This window comes from Plecotus auritus (assembly GCF_963455305.1).
Source record: "Plecotus auritus genome assembly, chromosome: 13".
Taxonomy (NCBI): domain Eukaryota; kingdom Metazoa; phylum Chordata; class Mammalia; order Chiroptera; family Vespertilionidae; genus Plecotus; species Plecotus auritus.
Genome location: NC_137779.1, coordinates 19,174,666 through 19,200,002, shown reverse-complemented (window position 1 = coordinate 19,200,002; position 25,337 = coordinate 19,174,666). Strand labels below are relative to the sequence as shown.

Genomic DNA, 25,337 nt, shown 5'->3' with positions numbered 1-25,337 from the left:
AAGTGCTTTCACATCCACATTTCTTTTGATTCTTATAATGAGTTAGGAAGGCAGGGAGAAAACAATATTTTTATTACTACCATTACTACTCTTATTTTAGGAATAAAATGTATAGAAAAGGAGAAGATTAGAGAAGTTCATTTCTGACTCAACATCACACAGCTAATGAATGGGTTTAAGCCTAGATTTTTGCACTTCAAATTGCACATGGCTTTCACAGAACCATTCTGCCACCATCACAATCATTTTCAAAACACTCCAGCATCTTACTGCAGGCCATCATAACAATTTCGTGTCTTCTCCTTTCACCACAAAGCACACACCATTCCTTGTGTGAACAAAAATTTACATTTGGTAAGTCTGGGCGACTAAAGATTGCTGACCAACTTCTGACAGTAAAGAGAGAGGAATGATCTCTCTTTAGTAAAAAGTCCGAACCAGGCCCAGAAACGGAAATGTTGCATGATTTACAATTGACAACCAGAATAACCATGTAATGAGCCACCCAATAGTTAGCCAAATGGCTGTACTTAATTAACGCCTTTCTTCAAGAAACTTGAAGCGACTCATCACTCCAGATTTTGACCAAATCCCTGGGAGAAGAAGATTGTATTACTACCAGTCTTAATCCTTTGGAGCAGATGGAGAAACTGAGGTCTTAAGAAAGGGAGAGTAACTTGCCCAATGTCATCAGCCAGCCTAAGGCAAAACCAGGCCTCAAATTACCCAAAACCCACAACCGCCCTAGCACTTTAGAGGAACTGATACACAGGATCTGGGACCTCTCCCAGGGCAGTGTGGATCTGCTTTGCAGCCTCTCCCACATTTAGTGCAGAGGTGTACCCACCAGACAGGGTTATCATCAAAGCCTTTTAATGACTATGAGGAAGGAGGTGGAGAATGGGGCTTGTTGTAATTATAGAAAATGAACTCCCTCCAATCCAAAGGGAATTGAAAGCATCATCAGCATCTGGAAAATTCCATTCCACCTGTTCCATCTCTGATGAGACTGACCACTCCACCGACTCTATGTTTCATGTAACAGGCTCCTGACACTTCCAGGGATGTGAGCTCAGAGCCACTGCTCCCTCCCTGTGCCGGGCACACCTTCAGTGACACCCCTTGTTTCCCATAGAAGTTCACCTCCACGGAGGCATCTTTCTCTTGCCCATTGTGAATGTGCTTGCTTTGGGCACACTAGTAAAACATTCTCTCCTGTTTCCAATTATTTTGAACAATTAAGCATGCAAATGTCTGAGCAACATTTATTCAACTTCTGTGGACTTTTAGGAGGCAAAAAAGAAAAGAACCAACGAGAATCTGAATCATCAAAGAGCTCTTACAAAACCAGCATTTTGAGCCTTTAATTGGAAGTGAATCAGAAACAGGCATGTGAAATTTCCCATGAAATACATACACACAGGGTTTTAAAAAATAAAATAAAATAAAAGGTGCTCTGGGCAGAGAAGAGTCTGGGTCATCCCCAGTCCAAACTGATGGGTAAGAAATGATTGATTCTAATGAGCTCCAACCAGCCCCACTGCTTCATCATGGTTTTGTCTACACGACCTTTGGGGGTCAACTCTGGAAGGCATGGAGGGGTGACCACAGTACTTCTTTACCACACTACAGACCCGGGAAGGATATAGAGATCCACACATCTCCAGAACTTAGAGGTCCCAGTGTCCAGAGCTGCAAATCCACGTGCCTGGACACCTTCCCTGAGGCACCTTGGGAAAATTCTCTTCATGCCAGTTTTTTGAGAAGCAGTCTGCTCCTCCCCCCTCCCCTTTCTAGAAAAGTGCAGAAAGTATAGGTGCCCCTCAATTCCCTGACCTTTCAGGAAAACCTGTGTTCCCCCTAAGACACCCACTGGAGCAAGGTTACTTGTGCCCTTTGACCCAACATGCTCTTTTCGTGGAGAAGGCCAAGGTCAGAATAGGGTCCTCTATAAACAGCACTATGAGGGCTGGGGGAGTGTTGTGAGATCACGTGGATCTTTGCTCTAAGATCCCTGACTAGTCACAGACCTGGTACAGGGCTGGTGGCAGAGCACAGTGCCCGGGAAAGGAAGCTCTCCTGCTCATACGCACAGGTGTAGTCATTCTAACCCTTCCTCTTGGCATGGTCAACGCAGGTTATGGGAGGCCTGCACTGTAATCGTGCCCGTACCCACCCTCACACATTCCCTTGTGTCATATCATTTCCGAGTTACTTTCCTCTTTGAGAAAGCCCTTCCCACCCATTTTCACCCAGAGATGATGGCCCTGAGGAGTGCGTTAAATGAAGTCAGTAGGAATCAACCATGATGAATTAACCCTCTTGTCTTAGAAATAGGGTCTCTAACCAAGGGAGCCATAGTTCAGTTTAGATTGCTTTTCATTCTATATCAACGATCCCTGTAAAAAGCAAAAGCTACTTTGGGCAGCTGCATGGTTGCTTAGGTGCCTAGGTGGGTCCCCTGGAAATTGCCATCTTCAGTTCCCCAGGAGTACGATGACAACGGTCAGGAAGTAAGACCAGAGAACAAAGAAAGCATACATCTGTGGATTCAATGAGTCTTTGGTATCTTTGCTCCTGGAAACGCCCTTACTGTAAAAGGTGTTATTTGGGTACAGGCATACCTAAATCCTGCTTCCTGTGTCTCTTGTCCAGTTCTCATCTTTAGACACATTACATCGTAAAGGCTTAGTTATCTCTTCTGGACAATGGCTTCTTACGTTCTAAGACTCTGGGGAGGTCCTATACGTTGGCAACTTGTGCTTTGTGCCTGGGGAGACACAACAGAGATGCAAGCAGCTCTCTGAGAAGTGTTCTTTTGTTACCCTGGATTACGTGTGAAGGTCTCTCAAAGAAATAATATACACAATAGGTGGTGAGGCCGAGGGTAAGAAGTGACTTGGCATTCTACAGGCAGAAGAGGAGAGCAACACTTCATCCCGATTTCTAGAATGTCCTCTTCAATGGACTTTGATGACCCTTTGGGTATAGTCTGAAGTTTTTTCTTATATCTATATTTCTAAAATTAGAACTTCAAACACAGGTTGAAATCTCTAAATAAGAGGGTTTCTTTGCTGGCCTGTTATGTTGAGTGAAGGTAATAAGAGTAAACACTACATAGAAAGGAGTTCCATGTAAGTCTTAAAGGCGTGTATGTGAATGGAGTAGAGGCGGGGAGGTTGCTCATGCAGTGTTAGTGAGGGGAAGGGGTTCATTTTCCCTCTAAATGAAATAAAACTACAGCTAGGGTGAGTTTGAGTGGCTCATTGGCCCCTGATCATTGCACCTGGGGTCCACCAGGATGCTGTACACACTGTTGTGGGAACATGCAGAGAGGCAAGCACTTGGCCCTACGCATTGAGAGCGAAAAATGTTAAAATAATAGGTTCTTCGGTGCTCAATTATGTTTGGTCCCAAGGATCCTTGGAGCTATGGTTTTCTTTGTTCTGCCAAAGGAAAAAGGAAATACATCAGGAAGCTGCCAGTCCACAGGAAGTCTCACTTGGGCTGATAAAAGGACCTGATGTGAGGTGGCTGTGGATGCAGTTATAAGTCAATCAGCCTTGAAACAACAAGTGCTGTTCAGGAGAAACTGGAGCCCGAAGTTAGCCTTCCTCGATGGCTTCCTTTTCACCTTGCAAAACATTCCCTTCTTTGTTTTGTTTTATTTTGAGGACTCCCCCCATCTGTTTTTCTAAAAGTGTGCATAGTGTGTGTGTGTAGATGAGAGAAAGAGAATGAAAAAGCGTTAGAGCAAGAGAGAAAAGGAGAGAAGAGACAGGAGGGTAGAGGAGGCAGTGTTGTCAAGTCAAAGAACCCGCTGTTCCCTGAGCTACAAGCCTTCTCCTTTTTATCATCTCGTCAGCTCATTACAATGAAACAGAACCTGTTGGCTTCATTCATCCTCCCTTGCCTGCTGTCAGGTGCACCTGCGAACAAGTCAGGCAGTCTCTTTACCTGGGAAACTCAGGGCTGCAGCCCTCTTGATAAAGGATGTAGAGGCTGAGCGATGCCAGGAATCGGAGCAGTGCAGACTGCGAGCGGGGTCAGTGAGACTGGAGGACAAAACATCCATGGTCCTCAATGGACGGGTTAAGTTTGGAACCTAAACTTCATGGATATGTGGCGTGTCCATCTGGCAAGCTATCACAGTGGCTGAGCTCTAGGAACTTTGGAGGCCAACGGGATTAGGTTCAAATCATTGCTTTTCCACCGTCTACCTGAATGACCTTGGGTAAGCCACTTCAACTCTCCAAAATGAAAATAACACAAACATCACAGCATTGTTCCAAGGATCAAATAGGAGCACGTCTGCAGAGGTTAAAACAGTATTGGCCCATAGCAGGAGCTAGACACGTAGCTTACTCTTCTTCCTGTGGCTGTGCCTGTTCCTCCTCATTGTTCTTCTCCCTTGGATGGGAAGTGAGTGAGTCTCTGACTCTTAGGTGAGGTGTAGGAATAGAAAGGCCTTTGCTTAGGGCCACCAGGGCTCATGCCAAATGGTGGATGATAAAGTTTCAAACTGAATTGGGCCTTTCAGAGTTGACTGTGTTTGCCCACTTCCTGTTTTAAGAAGAAGAAAAGAAGAAGGAGGAGGAGGAGGAGGAGGAGGAGGAGGAGGAGGAGGAGGAGGAGGAGGAGGAGGAGGAGAAGGAGGAGAAGAAGAAGAGCCTTCCAGAAACCTCATTAAGAGGCTCAAAATTCTTCTTGGACATCAAATAGGTCCTCAAAATATTGTTTTTGTGTGTTTTTTACAGTTAAGTGTAAATGCATCAGAACCAGATGAATTCAATTTCCCTTCAATTAAATAGGACTTTTAAAAGTTCAGGCCAGGGGAAAGGCGCTTGGGGCCAAATGTGTTTTGGGTTTTAAATGAGACCAAATTGTGGAAAAGAGTGTAAGACCCAAAGCAGAGTCTCTTCCTAGTTGGCATGAACGCAGAGGGGTCAGCACAGCTCCAGTGTCACTGAGAAATCAAAGCAACCAGCTCAGTAGTCTTTGCAGAGCATCTCCCGGAGAGTCCCAGCTCTCAGCTGGCCTGGAAGGTCACTCTACAGCGAGCATGTCAAACTCGTGCCAGTGGGCCGCATGCCTCGTTCTTGCGGCCCACCTACCGTGAGTTTGACATGCTTGCTCTACAGTGTAGGTCGGGGCTTGTGGAGAGCCACAGGGGCTCGGGCGGAATTCCTACAAGGGCTTCATTCATCCGTGCCCCCCAATAAGACATGTTTTTAAAGTTTACTTGGGGTGAGATTCTTATCAACCTGGAGGCTGGAAGGACACTTTGAAATCATGCCTTCATTTTATACTCGAGAAAACCTTTAACATGAGAAATTTTAAATGGATAGCAAAGGAGTGAAGTGACTTGCCTAAGATCCCATAGCTCATTTGGGGGTGGACGGGTGTTGGGGCTGGAATTCAGGTCTCCAGATCCTAGGCTGGAACATTTCCCCCTGTATTTACTGCAAAGTGGGGTCCACTGTCTCTGAGACAGCACATTTGGGCTGGACTATTGGTGCCTGGCGCATTTTTTTTATTAGTCTATTTCCAATAGTCCCTCTTGATTTTTTACATCAGTTTTTTAAATTATAAAAGTAATACATACTAGTGATGTTTAAACAACCCGATGCTACCTACGTTTACAGTGTGAGAAGTAAAAGTCCACCTCTCCCTGCTTAGAAGCACGTGCTGTTAATGAGTAGCTTCTTATATATCCTTCCAGAAACGATGCAGAAATAATCACGTGTATGTGTGTGTCTTCAAATTTTTTACAGACATGAGAGCACGCATTTTGTAACTTCCTTTTTTTCCATGACATGAGATGCCATGGAGGACTTTCTAAATCATTGTATTTTATTCCACTTAATAGTTGCATGCATCTTCTGTAATTTATCTAATCCCCTATTGATGAACATTTAGATTCTTTCCAATGTTTGCCAATACAAACAACACTATAATAAATATCTTGTACATACATATACTTGGTATCGATGTGAACATGTCTGTCAGGTAAATTTTTAGAAATTAAATTATTATCAAATTTGTATCAATATTTAATATCTCAGCAGATATTTCCAAATTGCCCTCCAAGTTATGTTCCTACCAGCTGGGTAAGAGAAGGACATGTCCCCTTACTCTTTCTAACAGGAGGCACGATTCCACTGCTCTAATCTTTGCTTTCCTCATAGGTGATAAATGTTCACATTTCACTTAAATATCCTTATGCACATACTAGAGAGTCTTTTCATACGTTTATGGGCTATTTGCATGACTTTTTCTAGCACTGTGTGTGCACAGCATTTTTGCCTGTTTTCCTGTGAGGTGGTCTATCTTTTTCTTATTGATTTGCAGGTAGTCTTTGTCCATGAAGACATTTGCCCTTTGTTTTATGTGTGAGAAGTAAATATTGTTCAGATGCTCGTTTATCGTTTTTTTTCACTGTATTTATAGTACTTTTCTCTGTGTCCATGTATGAATCGAGGAAATAAAGCTAAGTAAGGGAGAATAATAAAAAGAGGTCCCCTTGGCACTCCTCAGTTTTCAAAAGATGTCCGGACAATGAGGAAAGGAGCAGCCTTGACCCATGTTGCTCAGTGGTTAGAGCATCGGCCCGTGCACCAAAGGATTTCAAGTTTGATTCCTGGGCAAGGGCATGTACCTGAGTTCCAGGTTTGAATGTGTGTAGGAGGCAACCAAGCAATGTGTCTCTCTCACAGCAATGTTTCTCTCTCGTCTCCCTCCCTCCCTCCCTTCTACTCTCAAAAACAATGGAAAAAATATCCTCGGGTGAGGATTAACAAAACAAAACAAAACAAAACAAAACAAAACAAAACATAAAGGGGAGGAGGAAATTATAAGCTGGGTATTACCTTTGGGAAAATGTGCCTAACTCTCCATCTAATAAAAAGCCACAAATAAAGATTTCCCCCAGCGAGCATTGCCTCTTTTGGACCTGCCAATTGTCAGAGCCTAAAATCGGAAAGTGGAGAAACCTCTGCTCTCTAGAGCAGCCGTGGGCAAACTACGGCCCGCGGGCCGGATCCGGCTGTTCTATCCGGTTCTCTTGCTCTCCCCTCCGCTCCTTTACTTTGAATTTATATTAGTTCACACAAACACTCCATCCATGCTTTTGTTCCGGCCCTCCGGTCCAGTTTAAGAACCCATTGTGGCCCCCGAGTCAAAAAGTTTGCCCACCCCTGCTCTAGAGTCTAGAGGTCTGGAAGAAATAGTAGTGTAAGCAACTTGCTCTCTTTCGTTTACGTGGAGTTCCGATGAGCATGTGTCTGGCAGTATTATTTTTCTACTCTTGGCTGAGTGAATAAACGAATGAGTCTGAACTGATAATACCTAAAGACAAAACGCCTCTTCAGGCATAAGAATTTCAACCTAAATATATGCATTTAAATAGCCTGCGACAGCATTAAGCTTAAAAACAACTCACACGTTCAGTCATTTTATAGTATTAGCCTGTTTTCCAGTGTCTGCTGCGTGAACAAGGCCACAAAATCATGCTCTCAGACCCCTCTGCACATAAAGTCAATGAATAGCCACCTATTCGCACGAACACTCTGCTACTGAACTGTTAGGTTTCAGTAGACATGAAACCCACACGTGTCTAGAAATGCAGGGTTAAAGCTCCCACGGCACCTGTAATTCTGGCCTCTCGCCTGTGTGCACTGAGTTGTGACATAAGGTCTTTCATTACCGTGGACACATGGCACTGTCTGAGCAAAGGGGCCCCGCGGCTGAGAAGGCATTTCAGTCTGCAAGGATGCATTTTCCCCAAGGCGGCTTGAGAAATTACATTCTCTGGGCTTTGGATGGTGAACTACATGGCAGGCACACGGCTTTCCAAAGATGGGCGCTACCTTCCATCGTTCAGTATGTTGGTTCATTTTTGGACGGTATTAGCAATTCCGAAGCTGCTGTCAAGTTTGTTGGAATGATCTGAAGACACATCTGAACACGATCTCTGATCCAACGTGGATGGTGGTGCTAACTCTGAGTTTGGGGTTTGCTTAGGTGAAATGTTGGTGTTTCTTTGTGAGGTGAGGGTCCCAGCCAACCTGTGAAAGCGGGTCAGACCTGTCTGGATTTCCATAGAAATGTGATTTGAGTCTCAGGGAAACACCCTTTCCTTTTGTGTCTTCCGCCTGAGCTACTAGCTGCTGACTCATTCTCGAAAGAAAGTAACGTTGTAGCCCAGGAGAGATGGCCAGTCGAAAAGACAGCTTGCAGCGGAATCTCTAGAACACGGCGAAAGGAGACATTGAAAGGGGCCCAGGGATAATCGCATGTTTATGGCTTCTAGTGACAGAGTTCCTCCTTTCTCCCCTGACTCCATATTTAATAAACATATGTTTAAAGAGAGCTGACAGCAGGGTCTGGTTGCCCGAAACTATCACTGGGTGTTTCATTCTGTCTCCTGCTAATTTTCTGTGGCCTCTGATAAGTGATGGGGCCACTCCCATCTCCATTTCCTAAGGAGAAGGGAGGGAAGCGGAAGGATCAGTTCCTAGGAGACTTGTACAGCTCTGTAGACCATCCATCTATTAGAAATGTTGGGATTCCTCCTTTCTGTCTACAGGGGCGGCCAAAAGTAGGTTTATGGTTGCGAGTATGGGAAACACAGAGTTTATTCTTGTGTTATTTATTAATTGTGGTATTAGTTACCATATGAATAGCTGCAAACCTACTTTTGCCCACCCCTGGATTTTATAAAACCCACATTCTTTGTTGTGGTATTTAAAGTCCTCCATAATCTAATTCCACCCCATCTTTCCACTCCTACCTTCTCCTTTATATGCACCCCCCCCCCCAAACACACACCAAAGTATTTCACTTTCCTTGAACTCTATCTTCCTGTGCAAGGTCTACCCAACCTTCAAAGCCACCGTCCAGGCCCACCCATCCACCTCTGCCAAGAAGCAGTGTGGGTTATGTGAAGAAGAAGCAGGTATTCCGGAATCAGAAACACTTAGCTTGAATTCCAACTCTGTCACCTCTTCGCTGTCACCGCGGGCAAGGTACCTGGCTTCTCTGAACTTGAATTTCCTCCCGAACAAAACGGTTATGTGGCAACATGGCTTCCCACGGTGCTTTTGTGAGGATTAAATGCAAGCGTGTATGTGAAAGTCCTTTGTACACAGAAGGGACTGTGCAAATATCTACTGGTATCAGGTCTTTCTAGCCCTCCATCTGAAATTGCTCTTTCCTCTCTCCAGGCTAATGGAACAATGCATTCCCCTACTCACACACACACACACACACACGGCTGATCCCCCTGCTAGGACCCCAAGATTATCTCTTGCCACCAACATTGTCCCTTGACAGCACTTACGCACCTAGTTCAGTGCCTGCACGACAGCCATGCGACAGACCTTCCTAACATGCGCGATTACTGATTTCTATTAACATGGCTAACATCAATTTATGATGCCAATGAGGCCAAGGTTACAAAGTCCCGCAAGGCCAGCTAGCTTTACATAGAAAAGGGCTATTCCGTAGATTGTCTAATTCTGTCAAAATTCCAAAATATTGGCCCTAAGGGTGACAATGTGAGGATAGACAAACCCCATCCATTGCCTCTAGGTAAACAGCTCAACCACACAGGCTGCTGGTGTTGGGCCTATCGGGCCTGTGGAAGAATTAGAATGACATCATTTCATCCCACTGATGAATTAACCCATGAATGGGATAGAAATATAGAGATATAAATCAGAAAAGCAACAGAAAATGAAACAGGGTGTGGTCTCCTCCAGAGGAAAAGACACCTGCACAGCCCTGAGATGACAAAAAAAGTTACTATGGTTGGTGCAAGATTTTGTGAGATTGTGTCTGTGTGTGCAAGTGTGTGTGTGTGTGTGAGTGTGTGTGTGTGTGTGTAGTGGCCATCCTTTAGCCTTCTCAATTTGTCACAAAACAACAAGCAAAAAAATGGACTTAGAAAGACTGTTTTAAGTACAAGCCAAAAATAGAAAGTCATGTTTTTCAAAACAAAGCAAAACTAAAATGTTATTCTATATTTTCATGATGTAGCTGGTTGTCTAAAATGAATGAAAATAGCAGCTTTTGCATTCTAACCCTACATAGTTGGTTGCTAATCTGAAAATCTGTCTATTTAACTTCAAATAGAGTGAGTTTTCTCCCAGAGAACACTGGAACTTTGCTGAAGGCCTGAATGTTGACTTACAATTTAGGCTTTTTTTGAAGTTTGAGGTAGAATAAAGGCCTCCATCCATTAGAAATGCTGCCGAGTTGCTCATCATCATAAATTTTCCCCCTTTTTTTCTGGAACAACTCAGTGTTAACATAAGACTGATGTTACATTTCTAGAAAATAGGCTTGGTTTTTTAAACCAATGCTAAGTTAATGGTTGATCCCAAACAGAAGACATTGAAATCCTAAATCTTATTTAATGTGCTTGTTATTCAAGACCCACTCACTACATAGCCTGGAAGGGGAGTCCATAAGATATGTTCTAATGTATCGGCATGTATTATTTTATACAGTCAACCTTCCATAATTAAAATTATTGAAATAAAAATTCGGCCCACCTGCCCTGGTCTACAAAGGAGCCTATTGGCTATTTAAGTAAAATACTATATTTCTTATTGTCTTCTGATTATGGAGACCTTGTTTGTCTACAAGAAAAGAAGGATTTGTTTTCGAAAACAGTTATGTAAAAATCCTATCTGAAAATTTGAAATGTTTAAAGTCTGGAAATAATTCAAGGTGGTAGTAGTACATTTTTCATTAAAGAATACAAAGTGTCTTTATTCCAAAGTGTCAAAATTCTCCATGATTTTTTAAAAGCCTCTCTTTGTCTCTGTCTGTCTCTGTTACTCTCTTAGGCACACTCACACACAACATACTCACACTGCCTCCAGGATTCTATAATCCATAATAATGTGATGAAAGTGAATGAAATCTTCATGGTATGAGTGGAAATTACACTAGTCTGAGGGTCAGGAGCCCTGAATTCTCACCCTGACTCGGTAAAATCTGTGTGACCTTGAATAATTCATTAAACAACTCTAGGCCTTAACTTTCCCACCTATAACATGAGAATATGGAGCTAAATATTCTCTAAATTTGCAAACCTGTAAATTGGAATAGCAGCAGAAGTAGAAGGAAGCTGTTTTGTAGAAACTATTATTCTTTAAACATTTTAAAAATTTTTTGAATTGATTTCAGGGAGGAAGGGAGAGGAAGAGAAAAACATCAGTGATGAGAGAGAATCATTAACTGGCTGCCTCTTGCACGCCCCACACTGGGGATCGAGCTCACAAACCAGGCACGTGCCCTTGACCGGAATCAAACCCAGGGCCCTTCAGTCCGCAGGCCGACGCTCTATCCACTGAGCCAAACTGGCTAAAGCGTAGAAATTATCCACAAAAATAAACCAAACCATTACCAATTCGCCATTGGGTACTTCCTGGGGACAGATACAAAGAATCGAGGAAATATGAAGGTAAAAAGATGTGCGTGGGTGTTCACTCTGCAAAGTGAAGACAGCATCCTTCTTCCAGGACACAAGTCAAGTCTGTTCCGAGCATTCCTCCCTCTGCTGCTCTCCCTGCAGGCAAGCACTGCCCATCAGCGACAACCTGCCCTCCTAGGCCTGTCTGGCCCAGAAACTCTCTGCTGGTTTGCAGAATCCAACTTTAATCTCAACCTTTCTTTCCCGTTTTGCTCCCCCATCATTCACTGGCTGTGTGGTGCTGTACTTTCCAGAGGTAAAGATGCAAACTGAATTGCTCTCCTCAATTGGACTTTGCTCAAAGCATCTTCCCTAACCATCTTGGCTGATACAGCTATATCACTTTTTATCCCCTAACCTGCTTTACTGTTCTTCAGAAGATATATAATCTCTAGACATATAATTATTTATTTGTGTGCCTGTCACCTCCACTGGAGTGTACATTACAGCAGGGTTTTGATGCCTGTTTTATTCTCAACACATAAAGCATGAGTTTTGAGCCTTGGGATGTAAGAAACACACGGTTCATAATTGTTAAATGAATGAAACATGTATTACGGTAAATCCAGACCTACGATCTAATTTTCTAACCAATCAAACCCCGAAAGACCTGTCTCCAAGGAGAAATTCAACCAATGTGCATGCAACTAAGGCACAGACTTTATTTAATCCTTACTGTGACTTATGTCAGGGAGCTATTTTGGCCCCATTTCTCAGATGAGGAAACTGAGACTCAAGGGAACCAAGCGCCTTGCTGTAGAGCAATCGGCAACATTCTAGCAGAGCTGAGACTTTCTGACCCAGGTTTCCTGATTCCAAGTCTGCTGTTCATTTCCCTATGTCATTCACCATGTCTGCATCTTCTTGGATTGCTTCGCCATCTTTTGCTGGCACCCTGGGCACGGAACCAAGCTTTCGCACATGAAATATTAAGACTCGATTGAAGACTGCTTGGAACTAAGATGCAGTTTTTGAAACCAGGTCATTTCTTAGAGCCGCCACCAGTATCATGTGCTTTTCAACACTGATAATATCACTGTGGGGAGCAGGGGCGGGGTAGGGTGTTGTTTAATACGCAGGTTAACTGTCTGTGGCAGCAAAAGAGTAGAATGGCCCCCACAAACTTTGGTGCTTCCCCAGCTAGAGGCTAAGAGCCTCCCCAGGAGACGGTCATGGAAATGAGAGGAAAACATAACACAGAAGGACTTATTGTAACAAGGGCAGTTAAGATTGAGGTTTTGGAATCAGATAGAATGATGCACAAAGTAAAGGGCTTCTGCAAAGAAATCTTCTGCAAAGACTTTCCTGGCATCCTGGGCCAAATACCTCCTTAGTGCCGAGACTGACAAGGATTTTGAAAGAGAGACCCACCTTATATTTGAGGGAGGAAAAATGTGCAGGTGCATAAAAATCACATCCCAGAATTACTCAAAGATGGTTTTCCCAGGCCATTCCAACGGAGAACACCCTTTCTGGATTTGTGTCTGCAGATTAGACATGACATACAGATCTCTCCCTTTGTATATAGATCTCTCAGACCTTGTCAGTACAGAACTGGATTTCATAGACATCCAGTACACGTTCTTGGAAGAGCATAGGACCATAACATTTTAGGAATAGAGAGGGTTGGGAAAGATACTGTTGTGGAGGTAATTTAGTTCCACTCTTTCATAATTGCCAAGATTTGGAAGCTCAGACAGATTTAATGAACTCCATTCTTGCGGAGACCAGAAGTTAGCTGACCTCTTCTTATCCACTCTCCTCTCCAACAACAACATTGAAACCACTGTGGGAGTGGGGTCCAGGAACCCCAAGATCCAAAGGTCTCACATGAAAAAGAAACTGTGGCTTTCACACAATTTAAATACCAATGCATACGCTCAAGGACTCAATCCTTCAGCACTTTGGGGACTAGAGCAGCTACTGCTCTGTGTGTGGGGGGGGGGGAGGGGGAGGGGGTTTGTATAGCCAGGTCACCCAGATGAGACCAGGGTGCCCTGTAGAGGGTGTGTGGAGGGACTCGCAGGCTCTCACCACCCACATGGAAAAGAAGACTTTCACTCACATCCTTGGCACGAAATGCCAGGGTCTTGGCCTAAGCCTGTGCTCACTGCCCGCCATGCCAATCCCTGTGTGTGTATATCTAAAGAGATTAGCACATCCTGGGTACAGACCACAGCTTCCTCCCTTTGCTCTGGGCCTGCCTTAGAGGTCTGAGCATCGAGGAGAAGAAATTGCTTCACTTCTCCTTAGAGTGTCCACATCGGACAGGAGCCATGTTACCACTCTTTGGGATCAAAGAGGTGCCTTCTGGGTAAGTGGAAAGTGTCCTAATGAGGGGCGAGTATGCTAGAGTGCAGCATCTCATTATTAAACCAGGGACACAAGACACTTGCAGGCACTCATACCAGCCAACGTGAAGGAAAACAAGCATGAAAATACGCTGAGCACCACGCCCTCCCTATAGGAATCCTCCCTCACCCACTCCGCACCCACACACTTGAAACTTGAGGAACCCAGGCTCACACGGGCACCCTTTAACCCATCACCATCAGTTATCTCATCTCCAGATTTCTTCTGTTGGTGCTTTTTACATAAGTCAGCATATCTCAAACTTTCAGAAAACACACACACACACACACACACACACACACACACACACAAACACAAACTTAGAAAATAAAAACCACTACCCCACCCAAATGATAAATATCTCTTGAATTCTTAGCTTTCTCATACTCAGCCCTGAGCCTGAAATTGATTCCTTTGGGTTCTGGGGGAATGGCGGGCTCTGCCAGTCCTCACCTCACCAGCCTAATAGTTTTTCCAGACTGACTCCTGCTTGGGGTTGCACAACCGCCTCGCAGCCCAGCGACTCCTAGTCCCATTCATTCCCCTCGCGCCTCTAAGGCCAGTCGCTTTAGGGGGTGTCCCTCCTTTCTGCTCTTCGCCCCACTTCCCCTTCGAGAGGGAGGAGGCAGTCAGCCCTTCTGAGGTCGGACATGAAACCCAGACCCTCAGCCCTCCCTCCGGGCTGCACTTTGCAACCTAACCCAGGCGCAGGGTGTGGGGTGAGGGTAGGGGTGAGGGGCAGGGGTTGGCCAACCACCTTAGGAGAAGCGGCTCTTCCCCTGAGCAGGCGCCGACCCGAGGCGGGATGGGGAAGCCGGGCGCGGGGCGCGGCGGGGACCCGGACTGCAGGGAGACGTCCTGCCCCGGCGGGGGAAGCGGCCAGGTCGGCCCGTTAGTCTCGGGAGCCGCCGCCTCTGAGCGTGGAGAAGCGGCCGCAGAAACACGGAGAGGAAGAGAAACCAGCCTCTCTGACAAGTAAACAGGGCTTCCCTCTGGAGGAGCCGGAGCCCAGAAACGGTCACTCGCCCTCCGATCCCCCTGCAAGCGATCCACTTGCCCGCCCCGGGCCCACCGGGCGGGGACCCGAGCTGCTGGCGGCTGCAGCTTCCGCCCCCACCGCCTCCAGCCTCGAGGGAGGGAAGCCGGCCGCGGACCGGTACCCAGAGCCGGCCAGGGCGCCCGGTTACGGGTGGAGGTGATGGACCCGCGGAATCGGCTCCTCGGCTCCTACCCGCGCCCGGGATCCCCCCCAGGATTCACACCGCCCTCGCCCGCAGCCGGATGGCAGCGCGGAGGGAGGGGGCCGTGCTCCGCTTGGGGGCAAAGGGTGCGGGGGAGATTGCCCTGGGAGGGGGAGCCGGCGGGGTGGCCCCGCTAGTGAGACTTGCCACCCGCGCGCGGGGAGGACACGCAGCAGAGCCCGGCGCGGAAGCAGCGGCGAGTGGCCACGTCTTCCGGGACCCCGGCGCCCGCCGCCCAGCCTGCCCGCCGCCCCGCCGCCCGCGCCCACCGGCCGGTCTCTTACCTTAATAGTCCCGTCCATTGGGCCAAGTCTGCAGTCGAGCCCCCCAATATTCCACACATTGACCCGGTTACAGCCTGACCTCGCAGCCCCTTCGGATCAGCCGGGCGCGGCCTCCTCGGCGCCCTGGGCCCTCCCTGCGTGCCCCCTGCGAGCGCCCTGCCCGCGCGCCCCTGTGCACGTTTGTTGTTGTAGCGGATTGAAAAAGAGACAGTTTAACCGGATGAAACTTTTTTTTCAGCTAATTTTGGGAAGTGACTTCACTTTGCGAATCGGGAGGAAGTCCTATCTCTCTCTCTCTCTCTCTCTCTCTCTCTCTCTCTCTCTCTCTCTCTCTCGTCTAGCGCTTTCGTCTCTCTCTCTCCTCCGTCTTCCCTCCCCCACACTCACTCCCCCCCTCCGCCGCTCCTGCTTTTCGCATCACACACTATATAAATATACACGAAGATGCCCAGATGCATCCACGCGCCGCGCACACAGGATACTGGCTCCTGAGAGATAAGAACGGGCTGGGAACAATGCCCGGGTGCGCGCCCGGCGCCCGTGCCCGGATTCCCGCAGGCTGCATCCCCCAACACCTTCCCCCAAAGTCCAAACCCAATCGCCTTTGGCCTCCTTCCTTATGCCGGGGCCGTTGGCCGAAGGTGGCCCTCCTGACTCATTCACTTTCCGTTTCTTCCCACAGATACGTTCATTAATGTTTTTTCCAGCCGGAGTCAAACTTTTTTTTTTCTTTTGGGGGGGGGGTGATGGGGGCGGGAGCGCTTCCTAGGGCTGGGGAGAAGCTGGAGCCTCCTGCCCAGGACGATCCAGACGCAGAACGAGGCAAACCAACCATTACAGAGTTCATCCAATGGGAATTTTTCCACTCGGCGCTGGGCTGCCTAGCGGTGGCCAACTCCCGGAGCGGCTCACCCACACGGCCACTCGCACTCGGGGCTGTTTCGCAGGGACGCCGGCCTTGGGGAAGGCGGACTCCGCACCCAGCGCTGGGGAGCAGGGGGGGCGCCCTCCTGGCGGCGCGCTTAGACCCTCTGCTCCTGGAGAGCTCCTGGCGCCCGCCCGCCCGCCCGCTGAGGGCTGGGGCTGGGGCCAGCGACACCCTAGGCCACCTCCCGCGCCCTCTAGGGTCAAACCCAAACCCTGGCGCTAACCTGGACGCGATGGTCCCAGCCCGGGCACCAGGGCCAGAGCCGCCTACGCAATGCCACCCGCGCCCAGAAAACCTACACTCGGGCGGAACGTCCCCTCCACGCTGCTCAGCGGGTCTCCAGAGCGCAGCACCCCACATCGCGGCCTAGACTCAGACTCCCGCCCCACCCCCCCGCCCGTGAGACCCCGGGACACATCCCCACTGAGCGTGAGATGGCCTCCCGTTGCCCCTCTGGCCATACCCCGCCACCCAGAGGCCCCCGAACCCCAGCAGCTCGGACCCGCGCTCCAGTGGGGGCAGCCTCAAGAGTCCGGGCTCAGGCAGGGGAACCCCGGGCGCTTTCGGCCTGACTCCCTTCTCCCCGACATCCAAAACAGATTACCTTGTCCACGCTCTCCGGACCACGCTTTGGACTTTTTCACTTTTATTTAAGAGTCCACCCGGGGAAGGAGGAGGAAAAAAAAATCCAGAGGAGATCCGAGCCAATCGAAAGGAAAAAATGTTGCCAAGGGGTGTCCGCAGCGGCGAAAAAGGTGACTTATTAATTCTTTATTTCTTCAGGAGCAATTGAGCCCGAGAGCTCTCTCGCCTCCCTCCCTCCCTCCCCCAACCCCCCTCTGGAAATTAGTCTCATCAATTCAGCTCCAATTTTGGGTTCGAATACAGACGAGGGTCTGAACGTGACCAGACCAGGAGTGGCGGGTGCAGCCTGCCAGCAATTGAGACTCGATGTGTGTATGGGGGAGTTGAGGGGGGGTGGTTAGGGGTGGAATGAGGGCCGGGCTGCCCCCCCCCACCTCCTGTCTGCTTCTCAATCCAGGGGTCTGCTCAGGGGCTCCCCTGGGACCGCCACATCTGGTTACCGCTAGCGGGGTCAGTCCCCCCCTTTGCCTGGGGCCACCAGTTCTGGAGTTCAATTAAAAGAAATCAGGTTTAACCCTTTCCTCCCCTCGGCCCAGCCGCCCGCCCACTCACTCTTCCCCTTCAGTTTCCACATGCTTTCCAGAGAGGAAAGAGGTTAAAGGGAAAGGAAGAATGAATTACATCCTTTCAAACCCCAAATTGTTTCCTTTTCAGCCCAGACTCTGCCGACCTTCAAACGACAACGGGTCTTTCAGGAGGGTGCTGGGGGAGACGGCTTCCCACTGGGAGGAGACCAGAAACCTGGCACCCCCAGCCACATCACCCCTCTTTCAGGCAGAGAGGACTCCACCTCCACCATCAGGAGGCCCCTCTTCCCCGTGCTGGGCAAACACTGAGGCCATTAATGGCCACCCCAGCCCCATGCCCTCCACCTAGGGCTTGAGAAGGCTCCCCTGTGGCCAAAACATTGGCAAAGGTTCTCTTCCCACCTTCTGTTCAGCCTGGACCCTGACAGGTTGCGTTCACCTCATGGATCAGCACCGTCACCCCCACATCTCTAGCACCCCCCAAGGCCTTTTAGCAAGAGCCTCCTTTCCCATTGGGACTGCTCCCTAGGGAACTGGATTGACAGGAGGACTGCCCTCGTGTTTTAGTTCCGGGCCTCCGTAGCACTTTCTCTTTCTGCCTGTAAGACCCAAGCTATGGCAACTTCACCGTTTTGAAGATGGGAGGGGGGAGGGGAGCAGCTGGCACAGGCATAACTGTCACCACTTGTGACTCAAGGACTGGCATGAGGGTCACGCCTTTGCCTACTTCACCAGGGCCTTCACGAGGCCCTCCTGTCCATCCACACGGTTCTCTGTCCAGATTAACCAACCTCCCTCCAACTCTGAACAGCCTTTGAGGGAATGTGGGACACCCCCCTCCCATCCTGTGTTGACATGCTGGTGGGCAAGCGTGCCCACTTATGTAACTCTGGATGTGAGGCTGGACTCTCCGCTGCTGCTTTTGTTAATCCCCAAGGGGGGGGGGGAGCTCTAACCAAACACAACAGTAAACAAGCCTGCCCTGTTTAATGTGGGTTTCACCAGACATCTGGAAAGATGGTTTGATCCTGGCAGCTCGCATTGTTTTCACGAGCAGCCAAAGAGAATATTTCGAATGTTTGCATTGAGACAAATTGATAGAGAGCCTGCGGTGAGGCCTGCTGCAAATGAAGACTGTCCGGGAGTTGGGAAAGGGGGGAACCCTTGCCCTTCCCTCTCCCTCCCTGTCTGTCTCTCTCCTCACCCCACTTCTTGCCTCACCCCTTTCTCCCTTTCTCTCTCCCCTTTCCTGCCTTGCCAGTCTCCTCCTGGCCTAGCTAGGGACTGCTGACTTTTCCCAGCCCACACACTTGCACACACCCTCTTTTCTGGCTTACCAGAAGAGACTGCTCTGCCTCTCCCTTTCCCAGACTGGGCAGGGCTGCTGACCAGGAGCGGGTGCTGGCTGCCACCGGTGCCCCGTCCACCAGCCCTGCCGGCTTTCAAGTCCAAGTCGGGGGAAGCTCACAACCAATAAAGCGGGTCCAGCATGTAAAACGAAAGCTACCACCTGGGGAGGAGAGGTACCCACAAACAGACCACCTCACATTTCTAGGTCTAGGGTCCTTTATGGAAAGCATGCATATGGGTGGGGGGTGGTGAATATTTTCTTGGAACTTGGGTGAGGTGGCTTGCCGGGCACCCTCCGAATCGGACAATATTTTCACAGATGCGGAAGTCCCGCTTCCCCCGGGAGGGGAGCGGCGGGTGAAAGGCGTCTTGGCTCGCTCAATGTCAGCCCTTTTGACCCGGTCAAGGCTTTCCAGACGCGACTTCCCGGGCTTCTCCGAAGCTGCCCGGAGTTGGGGACGGGAGGGCGCGACGAGCAGAGCTGGGTCCCTGGGGTGCCTCCGACTCCTGGACGGTCCGTCCGGGCATTTGAAACCCTGAGCGATGCCGGGTCTGGCGAAGAGACGCCGGGCCCAGCCGAGCGTCCCGGGCGGATCCGCCCTCCCTCCTCGCCTCCCCTCCCTTCTAGCGGCCGCAGCGGGTATTCGAGCTGGCAGGCAGGCGGGAGTGCGGGGGAGGGATGGGCGAGCGAGCGCCAAAACTCCAGACTGCACAACTGCAGCTTCAAGTGTCTGGCCCCTCGCTCGAGGCCATAATTAATTTGAGATTTATTTTTATTGGAGAACTCGAGTCTCGTCTGACCTTAGCCAAACAAGGCAGCCGAGCCGCCCCTGGATGCGCTTGAATGCCGGGGCGTATTTCTGCAGGAAGGCTCTGCAGGCGCGCCTGCTTTGAATTTGCTGCTCAGACTCCAGCTACTCACAGTGGAAGGAAGATTTAGAGCCTCTGTTCGCCCTGCCCGCTCCCCGCGCTCGTTCCCGCCCGAGCGCCGAGCGGGTTCCAAAGGCTACGTGGGGGGCCGGGCGGCGGGAGGCCGGGGCGGGCCGGGGAGGGGAGGGTCTCTGCGCCCAGGCCCTAGGCGCTCAGGGCCGGGTCCCCAGACCACACGGCGTCCAGGAGGAAACTCCCTGGGAGTCCGAGGTGGACCAGAGAGCGCAGACTGACGAGAGGTGGAGACCAGCCAGGGGCCGGGACCCTCACCCAGGGCCTGCGTTTGGATGGGGGCCTTGCTCCAATCTCCATCTGCCCTGCCTGCCAGCCGCCCGCCGCGAACAGCGTTCATTCTAAGCACAGACCTGTGTCCCTGAAATGCCGCTTCAGGACCTGCGGGCCAGAAGCTGCCACTGGGCGGGTCTCGGCGGCGAACATTCTAGGGCTATCAGCCTTCTTTCCTCTGGGGGGTGGGGGCTGGGGTGGGGGTGGGGGAGTGGGGAGGTGTCTCGCCCAGAAGGCTGCATAGGCTGCACCCGCAGGCTGGTAGGTGGGGGAACGAGAGCTAGGGATCTGGAAAACTCTTAAAGAAGGAAAATGAAGGACCCCTCCAGTCTCGCGTGGGGCCGGGAAGGGACCTTCAAGGAGTGCCCTGCGCGCTGGGGATGGGCAAGCGTTTTGCCCAGCGCTGGCACCGTGTACGCGTACCATTAGGATTACTCTGGGGGTCTCCTGCGCCCTCCGCCCCTTATCTGCAAGTGGCACGTCCTGGTTGAAGGCTCCCATCAGGAGATCCGGCTCCTTGGGTGTGAATTCTGCCTTTGCACTTCCCAGCTCCGTGGCCTTGAACAAGTTCCTTAACCTCTCTGTGCCTCGGTGTCCTCGCCTATCCCTGGGCTTTATAATAGGACCTGCCTTTAAAGGGCTCTTGTAAAGATGAAATGAACGTTTAGAACTTGCCTGGCAGTCAGCAACATGTTGCCCTTATGATTTGGATCTTGGCTCTGCCCCTGACAACCTGTGTTACATCAACTTCTCAATGCCTCCGCTTTTCATTTGCAAACTGGACTACCTCTTAGTACCCACAAAACAGACCACCTCACATTTCTAGGTCTAGGGTCCTTTATGGGAAGCATGCATATGGGTGGGGGGTGGTGAACCGGGCCTGGCAGAGGGAAGGGGTCTCTAGGCGATACCACCGTGACTCACTCACTGCCTGTCCATGTCTTCACCAGTCACCGGAATTCCCTCTCTCCCTCTCTCTTCCCATCCTCACATCCACCCTCAGGGCTCATCTCTGGGTGCCTCCCAGAGTATTCTGTGGGTTATCAGAACCAGGACGCTGCCTGGGGGCAGTGGGCACCCTGAGCTCCCAGATCCCTGCGCTGGGGCCCAGGTGTTTGTCAGTAACCTGGGAGTGGGTGCCTGACGCCCAAGGGCAGGGGCTTGGCAGCCGGGGACTGTTTGTGCCCCTTTGGCAACTGGTGGGCCCAGGGAGCCGGCGGAACAAACCCAAGATTGTCCTGGCCACGCAGACCTTTCACCGTCATCAATGCACCTCTTTGTGCAACAATACAAACTTTGTGGCCGCTTGAAAAATCCATTTTTTCCCCTTTTAAAGAGTTCCCGTGAAGAGCGGCTCCCCTAGCGGCCCACAGCTCTCAGACCCCACCTCCTGTTCCCCAACCCCAGCGCGCCCCCTTCCACCTCTTCCCCTCCTTCTCTCTCTCCCCCCCAAGAGTTTGCTTGCTCTCCAACTCCCGGCCTGGATCGGGTTCCTGGACTCTCACTCGCCCCTCTACCCTCTAGAATTCATCCTCCTGGAGGTTTTCGGGGGTCCCCGGGTGCGTGCAGACTGGTGGGTCCATGTGGATGGCAAAGACTGCCTCACCCCCTCCCCTGCCTGCCTGCAGCCCTGGGGCCGAGCTGGAAGAGGGAGCTCCTTAGCTGGGCTCCCAGTTCTGGGGGAGGGGGGGGGGGGTGCGGGGAGGAGGGTAGGCTGCTGGGAGGGGTTACAAGGAACGGAAGCTCGCTCCAGCCTGTGCGCTCTGCCACCTCCTGGGAGCCCTCCGTCCATCCATCCACTTACTGATTATGGACACATTGGTTTCACCATTTTTCATTCATTCATTGCTGTTTAAACACTCCTTCCTGGCCAAGCCTTCAGAACCTGGCTTTCCAAGTGACTACAGACTTCTACGGAAGGTGGGGAGATGGGGGTGGGGGGAGTGCGCGTAGAGTACGCCGTAGACGCAGGCTACCCGGTGGCAACAAATTTCCCTTTAGAGAAATGGGAGTGGGGTGGACGCAAATTTGGCGCCCCAAGGATAAAACTCGAGGGTCCTCGCCCCATCGCTGTGGCCACAAGCCCATCTTCAGCGAACACCACCTGGGCGTTCTCGGACCCGTCACGCTGGAGGGTGGGGGCCACTCGTGGGCGGGGTTTGGGAAGGGGGCGGAGCCCGGACCTGAGAGAGGTGGGAGCGCTTTTCCAGGACCTCGCAGGTCCTTCCTCCTGCCCACTAGTCCCGTGGGCTGCGGGAGGACCTCAACGCGTCCCCACCCGGGGCAAGACCGCCCGCCCGTTCCGCACCCTCGGCCCCGCCTCGCTGGCCGATTTTCATTAAACGTGTAACCCAGATGCCCTGGCCTCGTTTTGTTTACGTTCTTGGGAACTGTTGTGGAAAAGAAAGAAAAAAAAAAAAAAACCCACCCTTCGGATTTGCTGTCAAGTCGCAATCAGCGCCTTTGAGGGCGTGGGTGGAGGGAGGAAGGGGGGCTTTCGGAAGAGGTGGGGGGTGTCGGACGGGGAAGAGAGGCGCATCGCGTTCATCCAGCCGCGCACACTCGCGCACACTCACATCCGCACACAGACCCTTAGCGCGGAGAGCCCGCAGTGCGCCACGCAGGAGCGCACACCCAATGGGCCGACTCTGGCGAGCCGGTCTAGGGGCCGCCACCTAGGCTTCCCTGCAGAGTCACCCAGCTCAGCCACGTCAGAAGCCACCAGGGATCCCCGAAGGTCTGCGCCCAGCGCCCCGCCCCTGTGCGGACTGATCCCCCAACTACCACCATTTCCCCGGGCTGCAGGGGGACTGGGAGTTATTACCTGTTTAAAGATGCTGTCAGGTCTTACCTTGACGTAAGACGACGTGTCGGGGACCGTCTGGAACATCCTGGGGTGGTGAGGACGGGTCGGGAAGGTCGCAGAACCAACCTGGGTAGGAGAAACCTGGGTCACCCTCAAGTGGAGCAAGGGTGATGCGGTGGGGGTGGGGGTGGGGGTGATGAAGAGAGAATGCTAGAGTTGGAGGCCTCCAAGCCTCCTGGATCAGCGGGGGGGGGGGGGGGTCCCAGTGGTCATTACCAGACGACCCTCCCTGTGCCTGTGCCGCGCGGGGGGCGGGGAAGGGGGGCTTCAGGCTAAGGGATGGTGAAGACTGAACCCAGCTCACAGTTCTGGTCTGTTCCCAACTATCCCGCATCCCTCTTCTGCCTGAAATCCGCCGCCCGCCTCCCCGGGGGCCTGGGTGGTTTCACACCTGGCCAGAGGAGATGGAGGTAGGTTTACCCACCTTGTAGGCCCAGGCCCCAGGAAATGGATATTCACAGACCAGAACACGATGGGGCCCTTGGGGCACAGGCCTTCTGCCTGACTCCCCAACACCCCTAGGACCCCGCTAGCGCCCAGATGCCCCCCTCTTCCCTACTAAGGGAGCGCTTATGAAGACCGGCTAGAGGTGTGGGCAAACTTTTTGACTCGAGGGCCACAATGGGTTCTTAAACTGGACCGGGAGGGCCGGAACAAAAGCATGGATGGAGTGTTTGTGTGAACTAATATAAATTCAAAGTAAAGGAGCTGAGGGGAGAGCAAGAGAACCGGATAGAACAGCCGGATCCGGCCCGCGGGCCGCAGTTTGCCCAAGGCTGGTAGAGGTTCCAGAGGTCCACCAGGCCCCTTTCCCAGTGTCCCCGCTTCTAAAAAGAAAACGGGTTTGCAGGCAGAGGCCAAGACCATGAATAACGCGGCCTCGCTGTCACTGGCAGGGGAGATGGCATCTGAGATCTGAATTTGGGGGCTGGGGGCCCCACAAACGACTCTAGAATGCCAGGTGCCTCTGCGGGCGTCTCTCCCTGCCTTGCCAAGACTGGCGACTGGTCCCGGTCCTTCCTTCTCAAACCATCTCTAACGTGGCAGCCCGCAGCTTCTCCGGCAGCCAATGTGTTTCTGATAAAAACACTTTTCTCCCCACTAACAAATTCCAGCTTTGGGGCTCCTGAAGCCACAACACACACACGCACACGAGTTAGGGACTAGGTACTTTTCTCGGGGCTCCTAGATTCCCATTCACTACCTCCGCCCCTGGCGCCCGGGCTCCAACATCTCCTCTGTTTACTTTCAAAGTTGGAGTGAAATTTGCAAGAAAAGAGGGGCGAGGGGAGGAGAGAAAAAGAAAGCATTGGAGAGACTGGGAAAAAAAAAAAAAAGAGCCCCCGAAAGCTTCGCATTTCCTGACAACAACTAGAGCAGGCAGCGGGGCAGGGTGGGGGCGCCCAGAGTCCGCATCGCCCCCAGATGTTCCACGTAAACGAACACTCACCTTAGGCACCCTTTCCTGCTAAGCAAGCTGGGGCGCCACTCCGGCACCGCCAGGATGTTCAAGTGCTTGGTGCGAATTCTCTGTGCCCAGAGCCCGATCCTTGGCAGCGCGAATGAAACCCGCCCGAGTCAACGTTTGGACTTTCTTTCCTGCACATCCAGACGCGGGGGGGTGGTGGGGGAGACTCAGGCTCCGCGCCTCCTGGGGGGGGGGGGGAGGGGGCTGTAGGAGCCACTTAAGTCTGTGCGCCCTGCAGCTAGCCTCTCCGCCGCCTCTCGCCAGCGCTCTCCGTCCCACTCCCTCTTCCTCTCTTCCCCCCCCCACCCCGTCTTTTAATTTGATTTCCGTTTTCTTATCAATATTTCAACTGCCGTCTGATGGATTGTTTTATAGACAGCCACCCATCTGCCCCCAGCTGCTTTTCCAGGAGCCTCCCTGTGTTTCTAGGAAATGTCAAGGAACCCTGGAAACCACACACACTCATCAGAAACGTGAAGACGGCTCTGCTAAGCCCAGGGGAGCCTAGCGACCCAGGCCTTCCTTACGCTGATGAGTTCGTTCCAAAGGACGACCCTGCGAATGCTTATTCCTCAGGCCTAAACGAGAGGAGGGAGGTCTTTGATTTTTCGACTTCAAGGTCACTCCTTGCCTTTACTTGGTCCTTCCCGGGAAGGATTCACCTCCTGTGACCCACACTTTCTAGGCAGACTCTAGAAGAGCCAAGTGAATTGCAAATGTCAGAGAAATAACCTGTGGGGGTGGGGGTGGGGGTGGGGGAAGGGGAGATTAATTAAAAAACACACACATGAAAAACACCCTTGCTAAGGAGTCATTTCTGGGTATTCAAATGTGCATTTCCTTGAAATTGGGGGTGTTGCTTATTTCTTCGCTTCCACGCGTAGACCCGGCCTTGAGTCCAAGCTCCCATGTACTCTTTCAGTGGCCGAATCACAGAACAGACCGGGCCTTAGCGGTGTGCAAACCCTGGCATAGGACG

General features: G+C 51.2%; 1 protein-coding gene across 3 annotated transcripts in view; it reads right to left on the bottom strand.

Annotated features, from left to right (window-relative positions):
* Positions 1–24,470, bottom strand: part of FLI1 (Fli-1 proto-oncogene, ETS transcription factor) — a 129,644-nt gene extending 105,174 nt beyond the window's left edge. The window contains exons 1-2 of one of the 3 annotated variants that reach the window (XM_080650359.1): positions 24,341–24,470; positions 22,876–22,956 (exon numbers count right to left, since the gene is read on the bottom strand). In XM_080650359.1, coding sequence (XP_080506485.1) covers positions 22,876–22,914 — 39 coding nt within the window. In that variant the 5' untranslated portion in view covers positions 22,915–22,956; positions 24,341–24,470. Of the gene's footprint in view, positions 1–15,359; positions 15,637–22,848; positions 22,957–24,340 lie in introns of those variants that run through there. The other 2 variants (XM_080650358.1, XM_080650360.1) reach the window with 2 other exon arrangements.
* Between the last annotated feature and the right edge of the window lie 867 nt (positions 24,471–25,337).